We start from the raw sequence: 24,768 nt of genomic DNA, 5'->3' as shown, positions 1-24,768 counted from the left end.
ATTAACATGGACATTCATGTACGCATACCTGATATCTATGTCTGAAATGTTATCTCTTATCTAACTTATTATAATAACATGTAAATTCATATGATAATGGCGATATGGTCTCGAACCTAGAATGTTTATTCCAAACATCTTCAACATGAAACAATGGCTGATCTTTCTATGAAAGATTTTGGTCTTCCAAAGTGAGATTTATTAATTACTCAGGTAATAGCAGAGCCTGTACTGCACCTTTTTAACACTTGATTACAGTGAGTACAGTTGTGACCAAAGTACTGGTGGTGGCACCACTGTTAAAACAATTTTTAACATTTATTTGCTAAAAAAAAAAAAAAGGGTTTTGAAACTTTTGAATTTCCCATGTTTGTTCTTCGCAACATCATAAGTTGCCCTAACTTAGTTATCTTAAATGACCTTTACTTAGTCTTTTTGGGCAACAAGTTTGAGTAATTTATTTAAAGTTCTGGGAACTAATTCGATTTCACAGAGTAGAAAGGTGTAAAAAACAAAAAAACAAAAAACAAAAGAAAAACAACTGCAAAACAAACTTTGTGTCACTGACAACTTTTGTCCACAGCTTTACAGATTTGTTGGAAACAGCTGTTCAATCCATCGTAGGCTGTGTATAAATGCGCTTATCAGTAAGGTGAAACTTAAGTCACATGGTTTCTGGGAAATCATGTGGTGTAGCCATTCTACTTTGACTTTTGTTTTTTTTATTACTCATTTGAAACTCATGTACACTCCTTATACATCTTATATGACATCTCAGTTATTGGGAGCAGATGGGAGGCGTTTGGGAGGAGCAGAGCAACAAAACTTTTTTGTTGCAAAGTCCGTGTGTTTGTAGTGATGTGGAAGGAGTGTTCTCACACCGGCCTGATTGAAGTGCCCAAGAGAAGCATTGATTAAACAGCACAGCGTGGATACGGCTTTACTCCAGTCTTAACCCTAAAGATAGAAACTGAGTTTTCAATTCCAGAAATATAAGCAACTTTCACTCTAAAGCCTTTACTGTTTGTGTTGCAGCTAAAACCACTTTAAGAATAATGCTGGAACAAATTTAGGTTACACTGGACTTTTGACTGCAGACAATCTATATGTGATAGCATTTCATGTTGAAATAAGTTCGGGCTTTGAAATACTGCTATTAAATAGATTAAATGGTACTATAAGCAATATTTTTTAAATGTAAACAGAATATGGATAAAAATTTTGGTTCATAATTTTTATCGACACATCTTTACCACCAAACTCATTATAACTGGGTCAGCTGGGAGGAGTTTGTGAGGGGCAGACCTTTCATCAAATACTGATATCTGATCAGTATTTAATGATACTGATCTCTATATAAAGAACAGTGTCTTGTAGGATTCATAAGAAGGCAAGTGGAACTACAAAAAACGGAGGTGAGTTAATTATTATTTGGTAACATTTCTGTTGTGTGTGTGTGTGTGTGCGTGCATGCGTGCATGCATGCGCGCGCGCGTGCGTGTGTGTGTGTGTACCTGTGTTTTGCCATCCCTAGTTTCTCTTCCAAAACTGTAAGAAGATGCATCAGAGCCAGCAAACCTGCAGCAAAGATAATTAATCACCTACATCATGTGATCTTCAGTCAGTTCTTCTTCCTGACATCATCACCTTGTGTCTGTTTAAGGTGCTGGAAAAGAAATGGGAAAAAGAACCTTACTGTTCTTTGTCATAACATCCCTCTCTGAGCCGATCTGATACTCACCTCCTCTCACCCTCACCGCCACCACTGTGTGACCGGAGCTCCCGCTCAGGCAGCAGCTCTGATGCCTCCAGGCGTTCCGCTGCAAAAGATGAGGTGTAATGATTTTAAACTGTCCTGTGTGCTCCAGACAGACAGCGACATGTTGCTTTTACCCACTGGATTCTGGATTCGGGCTGAAGGCAGAAGCTGGGATCGGGGAGACAGTGGGAGAGACTCTGGCTGAAACACTTCGCTTCTGTTGCTCGATTATTTCCAGCAGTCGACCTCGGGCTGCAGCGCTCTGCCTGTTCAGCTCCAGGAGGCGTTGCTCCACTCTGTTTGCACTGAAAGTGTTGAGTGATGTTGCCTAAGCAAAAAAAAAACAAACCAACAAAAAACAAGACACACACTGCATGTGAATCATTACTATATCTGAATGAGGAGGCCACCTAAAGGCTCAGCGCAGTTCATTCCTCGACACACCTGTCGCATCACGCTTTGAAGGGAGGATAAGAGCAGCCACTACTCCACTTCTAAAAGGTGAGCTGCTCTCAGAGAGCTTCAAACAACCCCTTAAATCTCACCTGTTGAGTCAGCTGTTGTTCTTCAGGAGTCCACACATGCTGGCTCCGCCTCTCTTTACAGCTGGACCCAGACATCCTGCTCTCTGCAGCGCTCTGAGGTGTTACTCTCCCGGTGCTGCTGCAGCTCAACCCTCTTCTCTCATTGCCACTGTCGAGCGATTCTCTGACCCCTGACCCGAGGCCCTTTGCCTGGCTGAGTTGAGCCCTGATAAGATCGGTCTCTCTGCTCAGCTGAGCAATCTCAGCTAGCACTGTGCCCGGAGACCTCTGTGAGCGAAGAGGTTTAAAGGTCAGCGATAGCGAGGAAGCAGAGGGAAGCTGAACTAGGGGCACACTGCTGAGACTAGAGTCTGAGCTGTGAGCGCAGAGGTCCCCATAGGAGCGCAGGAGATCAACAGCAGGAAGCTGCTGGTGCGGTGGCGCAGGATAAGTTGCTGTGGAAGAACGAGAAACAAAAATTTGCCGCCTCAAGGTGAATCATTTCTGGGGTGAATATGTGAAATCAGATAATAATTTTGGAAGTGAGAAAGTTACCAGGAGTGGTCCCGCTGTTGAGGTGGTGAGAGGAGGACAGCAGAGGAAACAGGTACTCGCTCAGCACCCGTCGCAGACTGACAGCCTGTATACCAACAGTTCACCAAAATATAAACCATTTTCACCATTTACCAAATTCCTCTGGACAGAATATACACAGACAGACTGCACAAACCTACAACTTTAACCTCAGAGTGTGGGGTTTGGCCACTGTGTTCACTCAGCAGTCCAAGCCCTCCCATCGCCAACACCACTGTGTCCAACTTCCGCTCCAGCTCTGCCGTCCGCTGCTGTAACCCTGCCTGAGAGGCACATCGTCACCAACTCACGATTTATCAGCATAGCTGGACTAACAATAACCTAAGCCCAGTCCCACCTGCAGGGCTGTAGCCTCCTCTCTCAGAGTCATGGTTTCAGCAGTGAGAGCATCAATGAGCCTCTGCTGCTCTTTCAGCTCCTCCTCCAGTTTTCTCCTCTCCTGTGCCTCCTTCATCTTCCCTCTAACACATTACAGGCAGACAGTGATTTAAACACATATAGCAGACTGCAAATATTTGCATCAAAGCAAACCTGCGCTAAAATTTAAAAACTGATTCTATTTATTTACAAATGCGAAGACCCCTGAAAAAGATAAGAACTGTGCTTCAGCATATTTACATGAGACTTTCAGCATTAGTGATGCTAAATCAGTAATAGTAACAAACATTTTACAGATCAAGCATTTCTAAAATGTGCTTTTGCTGCTATCTAAAGATTTCAAACTTGGAATTCGTGTCTCCTTGCATCCCCATCAATGACATGACTTTTTAAATAAAACCAACATTTAATAAGAAATGAGTGTATCCTATATCCTATAAGCTAAAAGATGCAGTGACAATGGTAACACAGTCTTATTTATTGTTTATGTGAGTATAGCTTGCATGGATTATCTTTAGTTTGAATAATAATTTCCAAAAGCTTGTGTGACAAAACCATTTTTGATATCCGGCAGTACCTTTTTAAGGATGTGCACCAAACATCCCAGTGTAGAGACCAAGGCCAAAGAAAATCCAGTGAGACTTTGTGTCCTGTGCTTTTTGGGACTCTGTGCAGATGTTGGTGCTGTAACAGGGCTCAGTGCAACCAAATCCAGCTCCACCTGACCCAACATGGCCTGCAGCAGGCCCAGACTGGACTGATCCCCGCTGAGAGAGGCAACAGGGGAGCCGTCCAGCTCTGAACCCTGGGAAACACACTTCCTGGCTCTGCTGGTGTGATTACCGATCCAGTCTGTTCAGCATATAAAAGAAGAACAACACTGATTTTCTGACATGATCTCATCTTCAAACAGAGTATTTCATTTTGGAGAAAATCCATCCCTTGCAGATATTACCTGACTTGCTCTGAGGCGGATCAGGATTAAGAACCTGAGAAACCAGGACTGATGTTTCCTCTCTGAACAGCCACGGTGGCATTGAGAGCTGAAATGACATTAGATAAGTGTTTATGTTCACCTCTAATGCCAGATATATAATAAACGATTTCAAAGAAAGTTCATATCTGCTGTGTTTTTTAAGCCGTTTCTTCTGCAAACCACTTTGCAACCAACCTTCTTTTTCAATTTGCCAATTACTTCTATGTGGACGCCGGGTTCGGAACTACAGTGCTGGGAATCCTTGATTTGAACATTTTAAGGTTCAGGTATTTAATATGTAACTGTAGTTAGATTTGTTCTCATGAATCGAAGAAACAACAGAAAACAAAAAAGTACAGCAAAAAATACTGACAACAAAACTTAACACTAATTTTGGCCATCATATAATCCACAAATGTGACTTTTTAAATCTTGTCGTTTTTACAGTTTGGGACCAGAAACCTTTGTCCGGGAGGAAGAAAACGATTCTCACTGTGTGAAGGATCATCAAGAAAAATTAAACCAGCTGACCACTGTAACTGTCTGGTGTACAGAAAATTTCAGCTGTGGTTCTCCAATCAGCCTTTTAGACCACTTAACAATCTGAGAGAGTTTCTGCTCTTTTCAGAAAGCTATCCAAACCACAACACCAAGGAAAAGGACAAAACAGATTCATTAAAAGCACGGTAAAATAAAACCATCATGGTTTTATCAACGTGGAAACAAAAAAGCCTTCTTAAACACAGGAGCCGCTGGTGCCCCTTTCTGCACACAGCTTCAGTGTTTGCTTTGAAATTCAGCTTTGAATCAAAAGGGAGATATTTATAACACTGAACACTTTCCACATTTTGACTGCACACTCCTAAGTTAGAGGCAGGGTAACGATGCTGTAAAGCATGGCCCGCTTTACCTAAATAAATAAAGAGGGCCACGATTAGTAACCGACACATAGTGTTGTATTAAATGAAACTCAGTAAGAAATTGTCTGGAAATTGCCTCCCCCTGCAGGAAACAAACAGAAGATAACTGACTGAAGATGAGCTCGAGCATGATCACAGACAGTGAAGCACAGAAGACGGAAGCACATGAAGGGATATAAATCTGTCTAATTAAGAAGCAGAAACCACTGTGAGTCTATTTCAACCTCGTTAGTTTAATATTAAAGCGACAGCAGGTGCAAAATTACAAAACTCTGAAGCAGGGAATGGCTTGGCAGACCGTTGTTCTCTCCTGATTTTCTTTGTGTCCATCCCACCAATTCCGGTGGCAAATGCCAGTTCAATAAAGGGAGAAATTTCAGAGATGAATTCTTCTGCGTCTCTTTCCGTTATACGTGTGATGTCTTATCCTTCATATTTTGTTCTGACATGTGTTTGTAAGCCACCATGGCATTTTCTGGCCACACACTGAGTTTGTTTCCTCAATTTGGCTCTTATCAAATTTACAAGCGGATAAAACTAAACTGAGACTAAAGTTACACTGAAATAACAATGCTTCTCTTTACTCTGTGTTGCCTCTGAAGTATAAAACCCAGTGGGAAACATAATCAGGTTTGTCTGCAACAATCCAGCATCACTCAGCGTGAAACTAAAGGTGACTGTCTTAAAAACAAGAACCACATTTTTTTTTGCTTTCCAGGAGTTCTGTTATCCTCGCTTATTGTGGATGTAAAGACCTAATACAGCCGTTTGTAAGACAACACATTTATGGTTATTCCTGACATACAAAGTGTGCAACAGACACATTACATAGTTATCTATGATGTGCATTAATGAGGAAAAGGACAGAATTTCTTCTGAATTTCCACTTTCATTGATTTCCACCTGTGATATTTCATTTCCCAACATTTTCACATGGAACAGTTTAACAAACCCATAATACTATCATATAAACTGCAATATTGAATAAAACAAAGAGTCAAACAGAAAAACAAACAAACCAAATCCTGATTTGTATCAGCTACCTGTTAACCTATATTAGTTCCTTTCAGATTAATCAAAGTTTCCTTTAGTTGTTGTTCTAACTCTCTGATCAATACAATCCACTCAGTTCTATCGATTTAATTTAACCTGATTCAGTCCACCCAATGCTTTCACTCACTGTATGCGCAAACTGTCTAGTTATGATACCCAGTAACACTTCAACGAGTTACCAATACAACTCAGACACAATGAATTTGTCTTGAAAGGTGCTATATAAATAAAACTGTACTTTTATTTACTTTCTTTACTCACTTTTTATGTTATTGCAATAACACTTTTTACACTTTTTTTTAACACAAAAGAATTATCCTCATTCAAAAGTCATGTAAGAACCTCATTGGCTTACGGAATGTTGATGTTATTTAAAAAATTCATACAAAAACATGACCTCATTCAAAAATGTCATGTGACAACCTCATTGGCTTATGGAATTCTGATGTCACAGGCTTCTAAAGCTTTGATCCTTTGAAGCTTTGATCCTCATGAGTTCTTAAGTAGGGGTGAGGAGGTACAACTTTTAGTCCGTTATTTGCAGCACTTATGTTAGCAGCATTCAAACGTTCACCAGTAAAGCATTTTCAAACATTTGGATCCTTTTCGTACTCACGATATACAGACTCCAACATGTCTCAGAAAGAGCAAGAAAGACAAGAAGCTGACCCCAGCTCTATTCCATGGTATGAGTCCCTAGACCCTTATATCAGCTCTCTGCCTTGGGATGAACAGGTAGAATTAGAGGAAAAGCGATTGGAAGAAATGGAGAATGAAAATATCATGAACAGAGAAAAGATTAAGATCCTGACAGAAGAAAATGAGAGAAAGAGCGCTGAATTAGAAAAATTATCCTACCAGCTTCAGGAAAGGGAAGGCATTATTGAGGAGAAACAATGTGCTCTCCAAGATAAGAAGAATCACGAGCTCCAAGAAAAGCTTGATGAAGCTCTAGAAAAAATGAAAGATCTGCTCCAAAAGGAGAAAAAAGAGAGCATTAAAGGGGATAAAATGCTCAAGAGGAATCAGGAGCTCCAAGAAAAGCTTGATGGAGCTCTGGAAAAACTGAAAGAAATCCATCAAGAAGAGAAGCAACAATCCACACAGCAGAGAGACCTGCAGAGCAAACTCCAAGCCATGGAGGAAAAATACAAAGCGCTGCAGGTGAAACATGACAAAACTCTGCACAAAAGTCAACAGTTGCTTCAAGACAAGAAGCAAATGGAAATGACACAGAAGGAAATGGACTCCAAGCTTGACGAGATGGAGGAAAAACACAGATTGCTCCAAATCAAGCTTGAGAAAACAGCGCACAGAAATAAAGAGTTCATTCAAGAGAGAGAGCAACAAGAAATGCTCGAGAAAGAAAAAGACTCCCAGCTTGAAGTCTTGGAGGAAAAACTGAAAATGCTGCAAATGACTCTTGAGGAAACACTGCTCAAAAATAAAGAGATGCTTCACGAGAAAGACCAACAGAAAATACATCAGGAAGAAATGGATTGCAAGCTGAGGAACATCGAGAAACAAAATGAAGGCTTGCAAGTAATGCTCGATGAAGCTCTGAAGAGAAGCAAAGAGTTCCTTCACGAGAAAGACGAACAGAAAATACAAAAGGAAGAAATGGATTGCAAGCTGAGGCACATCACGAAACAGAATGAAGGCTTGCAAGTGATGCTTGATGAAGCTCTGGGGAGAAATAAAGAGTTTCTTCACGAGATGGACCAACAGAAAATAAGAAAGAAAGAAATGGATTGCAAGCTGAGGAACATTGAGAAACAAAATGAAGGCTTGCAAGTAATGCTTGATGAAGCTCTGGAGAGAAATAAGGAGATCCACCATGACAAGAAACAAGAGCCCGTAGAGCAGAGAGACCTGCAGAGCAAACTCCAAGCCATGGAGGAAAAATACAAAGCACTGCAGGTGAAACATGATAAAACTCTGCACAAAAGTCAACAGCTGCTTCAAGACAAGAAGAAAATGGAAATGAAACAGAAAGAAATGGACTCCAAGCTTGACGAGATGGAGGAAAAACACAGATCGCTCCAAATCAGGCTTGATAAAAAAGCGCACGGAAATAAAGAGCTGCTTCAAGAAAAAGTCCAACAGAAAATACAACAGGAAGAAGAAAAACTTAATCTCCAGAGGAAAAATCAAGTACTCCAAGAATTGTATAATGAAACAAAGTACAAAACAACTGTACTGGAAGAAGAAAAGGAAAACCTGGAAAAACAATGCTCAGCGATGCAGAGTAGCATCAATGAGATGCTGAGAAAAAATACCGAACTTGAGGAACTTTCTAAGACCTTGAAGTACAAAAACAGTGAAATCCAGGCGCAAAAGCAAGAACAACAGAAAACACACAAAGACCTGCAGTGTAGACTTCAAGGAATCCAGAAGAGAAACCAGCAGCTGGAAGACATGCACACAGATGTGCACAAGGCAAAACGAATAGAGGAGGCAACAGTTAAAGAACTGAAAGACAAGCTTAAAGAAAAACAAGAACAATTAGAAGACATGGTGAAAAGATGCAACAAACTTGAGAAAGAAAACGCAGAAACAATCGATGAGCTGAAAACCCTCATCCTTGAGAAAAAAGTGCTCGTGGAAGAGTATCTGAAAAAGAAGAAAAAACGCTTCCACTGGTTCTGGAGGAGGGGCACTGCTGCTTCTCATCTGATGTAACCTCGTCTTCCTCCACCTCTATTCCATCTTCATTTCCCCCCTTCCCCTTCCCCTCCCTCCTTTTTCTTTTTTCACCCTCACCCCCCGACCGGTCCCGGCAGTTGACTGCCCCCTCCTGAGCCTGGTTCTGCCATAGGTTTCTCCTTTAGGTTTCTTTCACTTTAAAAGGAGTTTTTCCTATCCACTGTCGCCTGGTGCTTGCTCAGAGGGGATTGTTGGGGTTTTCTCTCATCTCTCTCTTTCATTCTTTCTATCAAACCCCTTTCCCCCCCTTCTACCTTTTCCTTTACCCAATAAACACAATTGCCCACATTTTACATGTGTTTGAAAAATGTCTTCATTCAACAATAATTCATCTTAGGTATAAAAACAAGAAATAGGTAATAGCTGCATGCGTGTTTGTGTGTGTGCATAATATACATACTTGTTTCCCAGAAAGAATTAATACTAGATGGATAGAGACAGGTTTTAAAGACTAGAAATGAAAACATGTGAGTCCTGTCTTTAAATAAAAATATATAATTCCCTATATTCCTATCTATTCTTGACATTGAAGCTTTACTCTTCTTGATATTGTGACAAAATACTCTTGGGTTAACCATGAGTAGGGATGGGTATTGATAAGATTTTCACGATTCCGATTCCATTTTCGATTCTGTTTAACGATTCGATTCTTTATCGATTCTCTTATCGATTCTTTTTAAAAAAGGAGAACACAAAGGTCGATTAGCTTAGAACTTTGTTTTATATCTTCTCTTTGAACAAGATAGAACTTTAGGAGTAACATGGCCTTACAAACCCAACAGTGAGATCTTAAGAGATCCAGCCTACGGCTCTTCAATGGGTGTCACAGGGTCCCCAGGAAAAAAAATTGTAAATGTAAAATAATAAAATAAATATTCTTCTGTAGCAATAACAAATTATAACATAAATTATTCTGTAGCAATTACACAAGAATATCCAGTAATGTCCCTGCCTACAATTAAACACATTCACTTACCGAAAATTGGGGGCATCTGCTGTGGCAAATGGGTGCAAGCCTTTTACCACAAACTTAGTCACTGCTCGGTGACATTCGTCTATCCTGGCCTGAAAGGAGACGCTACCGGTAGACTGCAGCGACAACTGCCAGCATCTGAGCCAGCCAGACTCTGTCTGTCTCTCTCATCATGGTCGCCTAAATGCACAGTAATGGCAGGTTTTGTAATAAGGCGGATCGTGCTAACATAATATGCACTGTTAGTTGATTGTTTACCTGCCGCATTAACGGGAGAGGACGTGCAAACGTTACCGCTGCTGCTGGGTTGAGATTCACGAGTCCGGAGCGGAATTAAAAACACGACATTCATTTAAGGTCATCGCGTGTTTTGTGAGCAAATGCTTTTGCATATTCGTAGTGTTTCCTCCCTTAAATGAAATATCTACTTTGCAAGTATTGCAAGCTGCCCAGTTGTCATCCGTTCTCGTAAAGTATAACCAAACTTTTGAGCGTTTGAGCCGCTTACGCGCCATGTTTCCTGCCAGGTAAATGACACTCCGCAACGTGGTGACGTCATTCGGGGCGACTGGAATCGATAAGGGAATCGTTTGTAAAAATGTCAAACAATTCCAAGGAATTGAAACAGTGGGAACCGGTTCTCAACAAGAACCGGTTTTCGATACCCATCCCTAACCATGAGCTTTCTAAAAACTTGCATATAACAATTGTGCACCATTCATTCCTCATCTTTGCTGCCCATCATTGCAACTTTGCTAATGATGGGCAGCAGGTTAGTGTCATGATGTCACCTCAGACATAGTTAAAAGCCCTGTTAACGTAGCTGCTTCTCGCCGGGTCCGGTGGCGCGTACCTGTAATCCAAGCTACCGGGAGGTTGAGGTTGGAGGATCGTTTGAGCTCAGGAGCTCTGAGCTGCAGCAGGCTATGTCGATCGGGTGTCCGCACTAAGTTCGGCATCGACATGGTGATCCTGGGGGAGCCTAGGACCACCAGGTCACCTAAGGAGGGGTGCACCGGCCCAGGTCGGAGACGGAGCAGGTCAAAGCCCCCATGCTGCTCAGTAGTGGGATTGCACCTGTGAATAGATGATGTAGAGCAGCCTGAGCAATACAGCGAGACCCAATCTTTATACACATCCTTATACCTGTCTCTACCTCACACAGCAGCCTCATCAGCACGTCTTGGTCTTTTTAATTCAAGTCCAAAACACTCACAAATCTGCTGCTCTGCTTGTCCTGCACCACCTCCACCTGCAGGACAGCTGCAACTACATACTCCACCCTAAACACGCCACCGCCCAGCAGGTGGAGACAAACTCAAAGTAGGACATTTATTCAGGTGAATTTTTGGTTTCATATTTGCATCTTATAACCAGTGTTGGGTAAGTTACTTTAAATTAGTAACTTAGTTACATTACTAGTTACTTCTATCAAAAGTAACTCAGTTACTTCAAGTTACTCGTTACTTTCAAAGTAACTAGTTACTAGGGAAAGTAACTTTGGTTTTACTCAGAATTCTCTTGTTAATGTGTTGCTTCCATAACTTTGCCAGTCTTCTAGCTTGCTTACTTGCCACAAGAGCACTGTGCCATCTACCAATAGAGAAAAAAAATGCATATTTCCACGAGAGAAATCCCACACCTGGACCGTCATTGACCGCTGCCATGATTCTAGCCTACGTCACAGTGTCATGTGTGCTTTTTACATCCAACACAAAAACTGCAGTCGTGGTGCTTTCGATTGTACTCAGAACTCGGAAATTCTGCCTTCTGAATAGGAAGATGTAGGCAACACCAGACTGCAGATGAGCCGCATACAGGGCTGGACTGGGACAAAAAATCGGCATTTTGACTAGAGACCGGCCCGCCATTATAGGAAAAACCATAAAGCCTTTGAATGAAAACAAACACTGTTGTGACAGTGATGTACATTGTTTTGATGGTATATATGTATCAATCTATCAATCGTTTGTTGTAAGATTCAGATAATTATTTTTTAAAAGCTAGACATTTTAAATGAGAATAAGAAAGAAAAGTATTTCCTTGTGCCCCCCTTTCCCTGTTAATGCCCTACCTGGCCCCCCTGGCAAAACTTCGCTAGATCCGCCCCTGCACAGTTACCAGCTGTCAGCTACGTAAAAAAGGATCCTGGTGTTATTTGTCTCTCAGAAACAGTTCATAACTTCCCTTCAACTCATTCATGTCACCTAAAAGGTAAACCTGTTTCTCCATCACCTGTTCAGCTCTGATGATTCAGTAAGGACATCTCCTGGTTACATCTTCATGTTTCCCTCTCGCCAGATATCCAAACCGATATCATGACCAGCAGCTTTTACAGCTGTGGCTCCAGCAAACATCAGCTGATACTAGAAATTAATATTAAATAAATTCTAACAACAGCTGATCAAGCTTAAACGTGCGGCTGTTGTTTAATGCGATATCGGCTGGTTTCCTCTTTCTGGGGAAAAGTGGGCAATAAACAAACAAGAGAGAAAAGCCGATCAGCTGATCATTGATCAGTTTTCATGATTGAAGTAGAAACAGGAGAGGGAGGGGAGAGAATGAGAGAAAAAGAGGCAGCTGTGCAGCGTAAACACAGAATAACTCCAGCTTTGTGTCTTTTTCATTGTAGCTGAAGTACAGGACAAACTGTTCCTTTTCACCTCAATACAAAACGCTCTGAATACCAGATGTTTCTGTTTTTTACAGGACGGTTGGCAACTCTAATAATTAACCTTATGACCAAAATAAAGTTCAACATCATTAACATCATAGCACCCACCCAGCTGTACAGAAACTCTGTCATGCTAGCTAGCACACAGTACAGAAAAAGTCAGAATAACAAAAATAAACTCCACCTAAACTTGGTTTATATCTGACCTTTATAGACTGCAGGTCATAACTTCTTACCTGAAGTTCAGTTCACACCGGCGGCTGCCTCGGGTCTCTCTTCCTTCTGTCCCCTTTCTCTCATCCACCTGCTGGCCTCCACCACTTGCTAATGTTACTGAATCTGTGGAAGCTCCGCGATAGCCACCACACGAAGTAACGAGTAACGACCCTATCTAAATCCCAGTAACGACTAACGCGTTCCTGATTTTGGCGATAATAACTAGTTACCGTGCTCGTTACCACAATAATAACGTAGTTACTGTAACGCCACTGGTCTATCAAAATTGAAAACAAATTTCCTCTTATGTGGATCTCATTTTTCTCAGAAACAAAGATCAGATAAAAAAAAAAATCAGGTAATTCTTTGTTTTTACACTCATCAGGTCCCAATCAGCCCAAATAGCAAAGAAAAGTTAAAAATGCATGCCATGAAAGAGTTCAGGTCTTGGGAGGTTAAATATGCTGTCACATTAATGTTGGGAGCTGTGATGCAGGGTCCCACATTGCATGCAGGTCTGGCACGGATCTGGTGTCAAGCCGGCACTGCTGGCTGACTTCTGGCATGATAAGTGGTATGTCATCCAGATATGGGCCAGGCCTGGCATAGATGGCACTATCTATGTGATGGCATGCCATATCTGGCTCGATTGTAGTTTTGTTTATGTCGCCCAGGCTCATAGAAATCAGGCCTGGCCCAGATCTGCCATCAAGCTGTCACTTCTGACTGACTGGTGTCATGGCCGGGTGTATGTCAACCAGATGTGGGCCAGGTCTGGCAATGAGGCACTATTTATGTTCCTATTTTCCTATTTTAGTTAGAAGACCCAAATGCCACGTTGCAATACTATACTGCTATGGTAGCCAACGTTTTAAATGCAGATTTGACAGGTTTGTGAGTGTACACTTTATCCAAAACCTAGTGAGGGTTTATGCACGTCTACCACAGGCTGGCTGTAGATCAGGAGGTACAGCAGGTCACCTACTGATTGGAAGGCTAGTGGTTCGATCCCTGGCTCCTCCAGTTTGCATGTCAAGAGTATGATAGTACTTAGGAAGCACGTCTTGTCATTTCGTCATGTTCCTTTTGCACTATTATGTTCCGGCACATGTTGTTATTACGTGGCTTGATTAAGGTACACATTAGGCTGACATCTGGAGCCAGAGCTGAAGCTGGGCCAGCACAGGACCACCAGTGTGTCTGCAGCTGGCCCGTGTGAGGGCCACCAAAGGGCCATCATTCTTTGCGGTATGTGGGCCATGTGTAGGCACATTGTGTGGGCCAGATCCGGGCAATACCAGTTTTGCTATGTGGGGTGCTGGTATCTTATTTCTGAATAAAAATGTTCCAAAGTGTCACACCTTATTTACCATCCTGCAAACACAGAAACATCCCTCACTCACTTTAGTTAGGATGGATTCTCTCTCGTTTCTCCACACAGTTCTGTACATTTAATTAACATGGACATTCATGTACGCATACCTGATATCTATGTCTGAAATGTTATCTCTTATCTAACTTATTATAATAACATGTAAATTCATATGATAATGGCGATATGGTCTCGAACCTAGAATGTTTATTCCAAACATCTTCAACATGAAACAATGGCTGATCTTTCTATGAAAGATTTTGGTCTTCCAAAGTGAGATTTATTAATTACTCAGGTAATAGCAGAGCCTGTACTGCACCTTTTTAACACTTGATTACAGTGAGTACAGTTGTGACCAAAGTACTGGTGGTGGCACCACTGTTAAAACAATTTTTAACATTTATTTGCTAAAAAAAAAAAAAAAGGGTTTTGAAACTTTTGAATTTCCCATGTTTGTTCTTCGCAACATCATAAGTTGCCCTAACTTAGTTATCTTAAATGACCTTTACTTAGTCTTTTTGGGCAACAAGTTTGAGTAATTTATTTAAAGTTCTGGGAACTAATTCGATTTCACAGAGTAGAAAGGTGTAAAAAACAAAAAAACAAAAAACAAAAGAAAAACAACTGCAAAACAAACTTTGTGTCACTGACAACTTTTGTCCACAGCTTTACAGATTTGTTGGAAACAGCTGTTCAATCCATCGTAGGCTGTGTATAAATGCGCTTATCAGTAAGGTGAAACTTAAGTCACATGGTTTCTGGGAAATCATGTGGTGTAGCCATTCTACTTTGACTTTTGTTTTTTTTATTACTCATTTGAAACTCATGTACACTCCTTATACATCTTATATGACATCTCAGTTATTGGGAGCAGATGGGAGGCGTTTGGGAGGAGCAGAGCAACAAAACTTTTTTGTTGCAAAGTCCGTGTGTTTGTAGTGATGTGGAAGGAGTGTTCTCACACCGGCCTGATTGAAGTGCCCAAGAGAAGCATTGATTAAACAGCACAGCGTGGATACGGCTTTACTCCAGTCTTAACCCTAAAGATAGAAACTGAGTTTTCAATTCCAGAAAAATAAGCAACTTTCACTCTAAAGCCTTTACTGTTTGTGTTGCAGCTAAAACCACTTTAAGAATAATACTGGAACAAATTTAGGTTACACTGGACTTTTGACTGCAGACAATCTATATGTGATAGCATTTCATGTTGAAATAAGTTCGGGCTTTGAAATACTGCTATTAAATAGATTAAATGGTACTATAAGCAATATTTTTTAAACGTAAACAGAATATGGATAAAAATTTTGGTTCATAATTTTTATCGACACATCTTTACCACCAAACTCATTATAACTGGGTCAGCTGGGAGGAGTTTGTGAGGGGCAGACCTTTCATCAAATACTGATATCTGATCAGTATTTAATGATACTGATCTCTATATAAAGAACAGTGTCTTGTAGGATTCATAAGAAGGCAAGTGGAACTACAAAAAACGGAGGTGAGTTAATTATTATTTGGTAACATTTCTGTTGTGTGTGTGCGTGCGTGCGTGCGTGCGCGTGCGTGTGTGTGTACCTGTGTTTTGCCATCCCTAGTTTCTCTTCCAAAACTGTAAGAAGATGCATCAGAGCCAGCAAACCTGCAGCAAAGATAATTAATCACCTACATCATGTGATCTTCAGTCAGTTCTTCTTCCTGACATCATCACCTTGTGTCTGTTTAAGGTGCTGGAAAAGAAATGGGAAAAAGAACCTTACTGTTCTTTGTCATAACATCCCTCTCTGAGCCGATCTGATACTCACCTCCTCTCACCCTCACCGCCACCACTGTGTGACCGGAGCTCCCGCTCAGGCAGCAGCTCTGATGCCTCCAGGCGTTCCGCTGCAAAAGATGAGGTGTAATGATTTTAAACTGTCCTGTGTGCTCCAGACAGACAGCGACATGTTGCTTTTACCCACTGGATTCTGGATTCGGGCTGAAGGCAGAAGCTGGGATCGGGGAGACAGTGGGAGAGACTCTGGCTGAAACACTTCGCTTCTGTTGCTCGATTATTTCCAGCAGTCGACCTCGGGCTGCAGCGCTCTGCCTGTTCAGCTCCAGGAGGCGTTGCTCCACTCTGTTTGCACTGAAAGTGTTGAGTGATGTTGCCTAAGCAAAAAAAAAAAAAACCCAACAAAAAACAAGACACACACTGCATGTGAATCATTACTATATCTGAATGAGGAGGCCACCTAAAGGCTCAGCGCAGTTCATTCCTCGACACACCTGTCGCATCACGCTTTGAAGGGAGGATAAGAGCAGCCACTACTCCACTTCTAAAAGGTGAGCTGCTCTCAGAGAGCTTCAAACAACCCCTTAAATCTCACCTGTTGAGTCAGCTGTTGTTCTTCAGGAGTCCACACATGCTGGCTCCGCCTCTCTTTACAGCTGGACCCAGACATCCTGCTCTCTGCAGCGCTCTGAGGTGTTACTCTCCCGGTGCTGCTGCAGCTCAACCCTCTTCTCTCATTGCCACTGTCGAGCGATTCTCTGACCCCTGACCCGAGGCCCTTTGCCTGGCTGAGTTGAGCCCTGATAAGATCGGTCTCTCTGCTCAGCTGAGCAATCTCAGCTAGCACTGTGCCCGGAGACCTCTGTGAGCGAAGAGGTTTAGAGGTCAGCGATAGCGAGGAAGCAGAGGGAAGCTGAACTAGGGGCACACTGCTGAGACTAGAGTCTGAGCTGTGAGCGCAGAGGTCCCCATAGGAGCGCAGGAGATCAACAGCAGGAAGCTGCTGGTGCGGTGGCGCAGGATAAGTTGCTGTGGAAGAACGAGAAACAAAAATTAGCTGCCTCAAGGTGAATCATTTCTGGGGTGAATATGTGAAATCAGATAATAATTTTGGAAGTGAGAAAGTTACCAGGAGTGGTCCCGCTGTTGAGGTGGTGAGAGGAGGACAGCAGAGGAAACAGGTACTCGCTCAGCACCCGTCGCAGACTGACAGCCTGTATACCAACAGTTCACCAAAATATAAACCATTTTCACCATTTACCAAATTCCTCTGGACAGAATATACACAGACAGACTGCACAAACCTACAACTTTAACCTCAGAGTGTGGGGTTTGGCCACTGTGTTCACTCAGCAGTCCAAGCCCTCCCATCGCCAACAACACTGTGTCCAACTTCCGCTCCAGCTCTGCCGTCCGCTGCTGTAACCCTGCCTGAGAGGCACATCGTCACCAACTCATGATTTATCAGCATAGCTGGACTAACAATAACCTAAGCCCAGTCCCACCTGCAGGGCTGTAGCCTCCTCTCTCAGAGTCATGGTTTCAGCAGTGAGAGCATCAATGAGCCTCTGCTGCTCTTTCAGCTCCTCCTCCAGTTTTCTCCTCTCCTGTGCCTCCTTCATCTTCCCTCTAACACATTACAGGCAGACAGTGATTTAAACACATATAGCAGACTGCAAATATTTGCATCAAAGCAAACCTGCGCTAAAATTTAAAAACTGATTCTATTTATTTACAAATGCGAAGACCCCTGAAAAAGATAAGAACTGTGCTTCAGCATATTTACATGAGACTTTCAGCATTAGTGATGCTAAATCAGTAATAGTAACAAACATTTTACAGATCAAGCATTTCTAAAATGTGCTTTTGCTGCTATCTAAAGATTTCAAACTTGGAATTCGTGTCTCCTTGCATCCCCATCAATGACATGACTTTTTAAATAAAACCAACATTTAATAAGAAATGAGTGTATCCTATATCCTATAAGCTAAAAGATGCAGTGACAATGGTAACACAGTCTTATTTATTGTTTATGTGAGTATAGCTTGCATGGATTATCTTTAGTTTGAATAATAATTTCCAAAAGCTTGTGTGACAAAACCATTTTTGATATCCGGCAGTACCTTTTTAAGGATGTGCACCAAACATCCCAGTGTAGAGACCAAGGCCAAAGAAAATCCAGTGAGACTTTGTGTCCTGTGCTTTTTGGGACTCTGTGCAGATGTTGGTGCTGTAACAGGGCTCAGTGCAACCAAATCCAGCTCCACCTGACCCAACATGGCCTGCAGCAGGCCCAGACTGGACTGATCCCCGCTGAGAGAGGCAACAGGGGAGCCGTCCAGCTCTGAACCCTGGGAAACACACTTCCTGGCTCTGCTGGTGTGATTACCGATCCAGTCTGTTCAGCATATAAAAGAAGAACAACACTGATTTTCTGACATGATCTCATCTTCAAACAGAGTATTTCATTTTGGAGAAAATCCATCCCTTGCAGATATTACCTGACTTGCTCTGAGGCGGATCAGGATTAAGAACCTGAGAAACCAGGACTGATGTTTCCTCTCTGAACAGCCACGGTGGCATTGAGAGCTGAAATGACATTAGATAAGTGTTTATGTTCACCTCTAATGCCAGATATATAATAAACGATTTCAAAGAAAGTTCATATCTGCTGTGTTTTTTAAGCCGTTTCTTCTGCAAACCACTTTGCAACCAACCTTCTTTTTCAATTTGCCAATTACTTCTATGTGGACGCCGGGTTCGGAACTACAGTGCTGGGAATCCTTGATTTGAACATTTTAAGGTTCAGGTATTTAATATGTAACTGTAGTTAGATTTGTTCTCATGAATCGAAGAAACAACAGAAAACAAAAAAGTACAGCAAAAAATACTGACAACAAAACTTAACACTAATTTTGGCCATCATATAATCCACAAATGTGACTTTTTAAATCTTGTCGTTTTTACAGTTTGGGACCAGAAACCTTTGTCCGGGAGGAAGAAAACGATTCTCACTGTGTGAAGGATCATCAAGAAAAATTAAACCAGCTGACCACTGTAACTGTCTGGTGTACAGAAAATTTCAGCTGTGGTTCTCCAATCAGCCTTTTAGACCACTTAACAATCTGAGAGAGTTTCTGCTCTTTTCAGAAAGCTATCCAAACCACAACACCAAGGAAAAGGACAAAACAGATTCATTAAAAGCACGGTAAAATAAAACCATCATGGTTTTATCAACGTGGAAACAAAAAAGCCTTCTTAAACACAGGAGCCGCTGGTGCCCCTTTCTGCACACAGCTTCAGTGTTTGCTTTGAAATTCAGCTTTGAATCAAAAGGGAGATATTTATAACACTGAACACTTTCCACATTTTGACTGCACACTCCTAAGTTAGAGGCAGGGTAACGATGCTGTAAAGCATGGCCCGCTTTACCTAAATAAATAAAGAGGGCCACGATTAGTAACCGACACATAGTGTTGTATTAAATGAAACTCAGTAAGAAATTGTCTGGAAATTGCCTCCCCCTGCAGGAAACAAACAGAAGATAACTGACTGAAGATGAGCTCGAGCATGATCACAGACAGTGAAGCACAGAAGACGGAAGCACATGAAGGGATATAAATCTGTCTAATTAAGAAGCAGAAACCACTGTGAGTCTATTTCAACCTCGTTAGTTTAATATTAAAGCGACAGCAGGTGCAAAATTACAAAACTCTGAAGCAGGGAATGGCTTGGCAGACCGTTGTTCTCTCCTGATTTTCTTTGTGTCCATCCCACCAATTCCGGTGGCAAATGCCAGTTCAATAAAGGGAGAAATTTCAGAGATGAATTCTTCTGCGTCTCTTTCCGTTATACGTGTGATGTCTTATCCTTCATATTTTGTTCTGACATGTGTTTGTAAGCCACCATGGCATTTTCTGGCCACACACTGAGTTTGTTTCCTCAATTTGGCTCTTATCAAATTTACAAGCGGATAAAACTAAACTGAGACTAAAGTTACACTGAAATAACAATGCTTCTCTTTACTCTGTGTTGCCTCTGAAGTATAAAACCCAGTGGGAAACATAATCAGGTTTGTCTGCAACAATCCAGCATCACTCAGCGTGAAACTAAAGGTGACTGTCTTAAAAACAAGAACCACATTTTTTTTTGCTTTCCAGGAGTTCTGTTATCCTCGCTTATTGTGGATGTAAAGACCTAATACAGCCGTTTGTAAGACAACACATTTATGGTTATTCCTGACATACAAAGTGTGCAACAGACACATTACATAGTTATCTATGATGTGCATTAATGAGGAAAAGGACAGAATTTCTTCTGAATTTCCACTTTCATTGATTTCCACCTGTGATATTTCATTTCCCAACATTTTCACATGGAACAGTTTAACAAACCCATAATACTATCATATAAACTGCAATATTGAATAAAACAAAGAGTCAAACAGAAAAACAAACAAACCAAATCCTGATTTGTATCAGCTACCTGTTAACCTATATTAGTTCCTTTCAGATTAATCAAAGTTTCCTTTAGTTGTTGTTCTAACTCTCTGATCAATACAATCCACTCAGTTCTATCGATTTAATTTAACCTGATTCAGTCCACCCAATGCTTTCACTCACTGTATGCGCAAACTGTCTAGTTATGATACCCAGTAACACTTCAACGAGTTACCAATACAACTCAGACACAATGAATTTGTCTTGAAAGGTGCTATATAAATAAAACTGTACTTTTATTTACTTTCTTTACTCACTTTTTATGTTATTGCAATAACACTTTTTACACTTTTTTTTAACACAAAAGAATTATCCTCATTCAAAAGTCATGTAAGAACCTCATTGGCTTACGGAATGTTGATGTTATTTAAAAAATTCATACAAAAACATGACCTCATTCAAAAATGTCATGTGACAACCTCATTGGCTTATGGAATTCTGATGTCACAGGCTTCTAAAGCTTTGATCCTTTGAAGCTTTGATCCTCATGAGTTCTTAAGTAGGGGTGAGGAGGTACAACTTTTAGTCCGTTATTTGCAGCACTTATGTTAGCAGCATTCAAACGTTCACCAGTAAAGCATTTTCAAACATTTGGATCCTTTTCGTACTCACGATATACAGACTCCAACATGTCTCAGAAAGAGCAAGAAAGACAAGAAGCTGACCCCAGCTCTATTCCATGGTATGAGTCCCTAGACCCTTATATCAGCTCTCTGCCTTGGGATGAACAGGTAGAATTAGAGGAAAAGCGATTGGAAGAAATGGAGAATGAAAATATCATGAACAGAGAAAAGATTAAGATCCTGACAGAAGAAAATGAGAGAAAGAGCGCTGAATTAGAAAAATTATCCTACCAGCTTCAGGAAAGGGAAGGCATTATTGAGGAGAAACAATGTGCTCTCCAAGATAAGAAGAATCACGAGCTCCAAGAAAAGCTTGATGAAGCTCTAGAAAAAATGAAAGATCTGCTCCAAAAGGAGAAAAAAGAGAGCATTAAAGGGGATAAAATGCTCAAGAAGAATCAGGAGCTCCAAGAAAAGCTTGATGGAGCTCTGGAAAAACTGAAAGAAATCCATCAAGAAGAGAAGCAACAATCCACACAGCAGAGAGACCTGCAGAGCAAACTCCAAGCCATGGAGGAAAAATACAAAGCGCTGCAGGTGAAACATGACAAAACTCTGCACAAAAGTCAACATTTGCTTCAAGACAAGAAGCAAATGGAAATGACACAGAAGGAAATGGACTCCAAGCTTGACGAGATGGAGGAAAAACACAGATTGCTCCAAATCAAGCTTGAGAAAACAGCGCACAGAAATAAAGAGTTCATTCAAGAGAGAGAGCAACAAGAAATGCTCGAGAAAGAAAAAGACTCCCAGTTTGAAGTCTTGGAGGAAAAACTGAAAATGCTGCAAATGACTCTTGAGGAAACACTGCTCAAAAATAAAGAGATGCTTCACGAGAAAGACCAACAGAAAATACATCAGGAAGAAATGGATTGCAAGCTGAGGAACATCGAGAAACAAAATGAAGGCTTGCAAGTAATGCTCGATGAAGCTCTGAAGAGAAGCAAAGAGTTCCTTCACGAGAAAGACGAACAGAAAATACAAAAGGAAGAAATGGATTGCAAGCTGAGGCACATCACGAAACAGAATGAAGGCTTGCAAGTGATGCTTGATGAAGCTCTGGGGAGAAATAAAGAGTTTCTTCACGAGATGGACCAACAGAAAATAAGAAAGAAAGAAATGGATTGCAAGCTGAGGAACATTGAGAAACAAAATGAAGGCTTGCAAGTAATGCTTGATGAAGCTCTGGAGAGAAATAAGGAGATCCACCATGACAAGAAACAAGAGCCCGTAGAGCAGAGAGACCTGCAGAGCAAACTCCAAGCCATGGAGGAAAAACACAAAGCACTGCAGGTGAAACATGATAAAACTCTGCACAAAAGTCAACAGCTGCTTCAAGACAAGAAGAAAATGGAAATGAAACAGAAAGAAATGGACTCCAAGCTTGACGAGATGGAGGAAAAACACAGATCGCTCCAAATCAGGCTTGATAAAAAAGCGCACGGAAATAAAGAGCTGCTTCAAGAAAAAGTCCAACAGAAAATACAACAGGAAGAAGAAAAACTTAATCTCCAGAGGAAAAATCAAGTACTCCAAGAATTGTATAATGAAACAAAGTACAAAACAACTGTACTGGAAGAAGAAAAGGAAAACCTGGAAAAACAATGCTCAGCGATGCAGAGTAGCATCAATGAGATGCTGAGAAAAAATACCGAACTTGAGGAACTTTCTAAGACCTTGAAGTACAAAAACAGTGAAATCCAGGCGCAAAAGCAAGAACAACAGAAAACACACAAAGACCTGCAGTGTAGACTTCAAGGAATCCAGAAGAGAAACCAGCAGCTGGAAGACATGCACACAGATGTGCACAAGGCAAAACGAATAGAGGAGGCAACAGTTAAAGAACTGAAAGACAAGCTTAAAGAAAAACAAGAACAATTAGAAGACATGGTGAAAAGATGCAACAAACTTGAGAAAGAAAACGCAGAAACAATCGATGAGCTGAAAACCCTCATCCTTGAGAAAAAAGTGCTCGTGGAAGAGTATCTGAAAAAGAAGAAAAAACGCTTCCACTGGTTCTGGAGGAGGGGCACTGCTGCTTCTCACCTGATGTAACCTCGTCTTCCTCCACCTCTATTCCATCTTCATTTCCCCCCTTCCCCTTCCCCTCCCTCCTTTTTCTTTTTTCACCCTCACCCCCCGACCGGTCCCGGCAGTTGACTGCCCCCTCCTGAGCCTGGTTCTGCCATAGGTTTCTCCTTTAGGTTTCTTTCACTTTAAAAGGAGTTTTTCCTATCCACTGTCGCCTGGTGCTTGCTCAGAGGGGATTGTTGGGGTTTTCTCTCATCTCTCTCTTTCATTCTTTCTATCAAACCCCTTTCCCCCCCTTCTACCTTTTCCTTTACCCAATAAACACAATTGCCCACATTTTACATGTGTTTGAAAAATGTCTTCATTCAACAATAATTCATCTTAGGTATAAAAACAAGAAATAGGTAATAGCTGCATGTGTGTTTGTGTGTGTGCATAATATACATACTTGTTTCCCAGAAAGAATTAATACTAGATGGATAGAGACAGGTTTTAAAGACTAGAAATGAAAACATGTGAGTCCTGTCTTTAAATAAAAATATATAATTCCCTATATTCCTATCTATTCTTGACATTGAAGCTTTACTCTTCTTGATATTGTGACAAAATACTCTTGGGTTAACCATGAGTAGGGATGGGTATTGATAAGATTTTCACGATTCCGATTCCATTTTCGATTCTGTTTAACGATTCGATTCTTTATCGATTCTCTTATCGATTCTTTTTAAAAAAGGAGAACACAAAGGTCGATTAGCTTAGAACTTTGTTTTATATCTTCTCTTTGAACAAGATAGAACTTTAGGAGTAACATGGCCTTACAAACCCAACAGTGAGATCTTAAGAGATCCAGCCTACGGCTCTTCAATGGGTGTCACAGGGTCCCCAGGAAAAAAAATTGTAAATGTAAAATAATAAAATAAATATTCTTCTGTAGCAATAACAAATTATAACATAAATTATTCTGTAGCAATTACACAAGAATATCCAGTAATGTCCCTGCCTACAATTAAACACATTCACTTACCGAAAATTGGGGGCATCTGCTGTGGCAAATGGGTGCAAGCCTTTTACCACAAACTTAGTCACTGCTCGGTGACATTCGTCTATCCTGGCCTGAAAGGAGACGCTACCGGTAGACTGCAGCGACAACTGCCAGCATCTGAGCCAGCCAGACTCTGTCTGTCTCTCTCATCATGGTCGCCTAAATGCACAGTAATGGCAGGTTTTGTAATAAGGCGGATCGTGCTAACATAATATGCACTGTTAGTTGATTGTTTACCTGCCGCATTAACGGGAGAGGACGTGCAAACGTTACCGCTGCTGCTGGGTTGAGATTCACGAGTCCGGAGCGGAATTAAAAACACGACATTCATTTAAGGTCATCGCGTGTTTTGTGAGCAAATGCTTTTGCATATTCGTAGTGTTTCCTCCCTTAAATGAAATATCTACTTTGCAAGTATTGCAAGCTGCCCAGTTGTCATCCGTTCTCGTAAAGTATAACCAAACTTTTGAGCGTTTGAGCCGCTTACGCGCCATGTTTCCTGCCAGGTAAATGACACTCCGCAACGTGGTGACGTCATTCGGGGCGACTGGAATCGATAAGGGAATCGTTTGTAAAAATGTCAAACAATTCCAAGGAATTGAAACAGTGGGAACCGGTTCTCAACAAGAACCGGTTTTCGATACCCATCCCTAACCA

General features: G+C 41.3%; 3 protein-coding genes and 1 non-coding gene across 4 annotated transcripts; 2 read left to right on the top strand and 2 right to left on the bottom strand.

Moving 5' to 3' along the window:
* Window positions 1-1,575: 1,575 nt before the first annotated feature.
* LOC146371795 (spindle and centriole-associated protein 1-like) lies at window positions 1,576-4,292 on the bottom strand. The gene is made up of 8 exons (XM_084953360.1): window positions 4,211-4,292; window positions 3,833-4,107; window positions 3,215-3,331; window positions 3,014-3,140; window positions 2,839-2,923; window positions 2,305-2,770; window positions 1,898-2,087; window positions 1,576-1,820 (listed from the first exon to the last, which is right to left on the bottom strand). The coding sequence occupies exons 1-8, from the start codon at window positions 4,290-4,292 to the stop codon at window positions 1,738-1,740; spliced, it is 1,425 nt and encodes a 474-aa protein (XP_084809486.1). The 3' UTR covers window positions 1,576-1,737.
* Window positions 4,293-6,753: 2,461 nt separating this feature from the next.
* LOC146371792 (uncharacterized) lies at window positions 6,754-23,396 on the top strand. The gene is made up of 2 exons (XM_084953661.1): window positions 6,754-8,301; window positions 21,279-23,396. The coding sequence occupies exons 1-2, from the start codon at window positions 6,754-6,756 to the stop codon at window positions 23,091-23,093; spliced, it is 3,363 nt and encodes a 1,120-aa protein (XP_084809787.1). The 3' UTR covers window positions 23,094-23,396.
* LOC146371794 (signal recognition particle RNA) lies at window positions 10,716-11,014 on the top strand. Its single transcript, XR_014802862.1, has one exon.
* On the bottom strand, window positions 15,782-18,499 carry LOC146371793 (spindle and centriole-associated protein 1-like). Its single transcript, XM_084953291.1, has 8 exons — window positions 18,418-18,499; window positions 18,040-18,314; window positions 17,422-17,538; window positions 17,221-17,347; window positions 17,046-17,130; window positions 16,512-16,977; window positions 16,104-16,293; window positions 15,782-16,026 (listed from the first exon to the last, which is right to left on the bottom strand). Exons 1-8 carry the CDS (start codon window positions 18,497-18,499, stop codon window positions 15,944-15,946), a joined length of 1,425 nt encoding a protein of 474 aa, XP_084809417.1. The 3' UTR covers window positions 15,782-15,943.
* Window positions 23,397-24,768: the final 1,372 nt, after the last annotated feature.

This window comes from Perissodus microlepis, chromosome 15 (genome assembly GCF_051167445.1).
Source record: "Perissodus microlepis isolate ML-2025 ecotype Zambia chromosome 15, ASM5116744v1, whole genome shotgun sequence".
Classification (NCBI taxonomy): Eukaryota; Metazoa; Chordata; class Actinopteri; order Cichliformes; family Cichlidae; genus Perissodus; species Perissodus microlepis.
The sequence above is the reverse complement of the archived record's forward strand: the minus strand, read 5'-3'. Positions and strand labels throughout refer to the sequence as shown.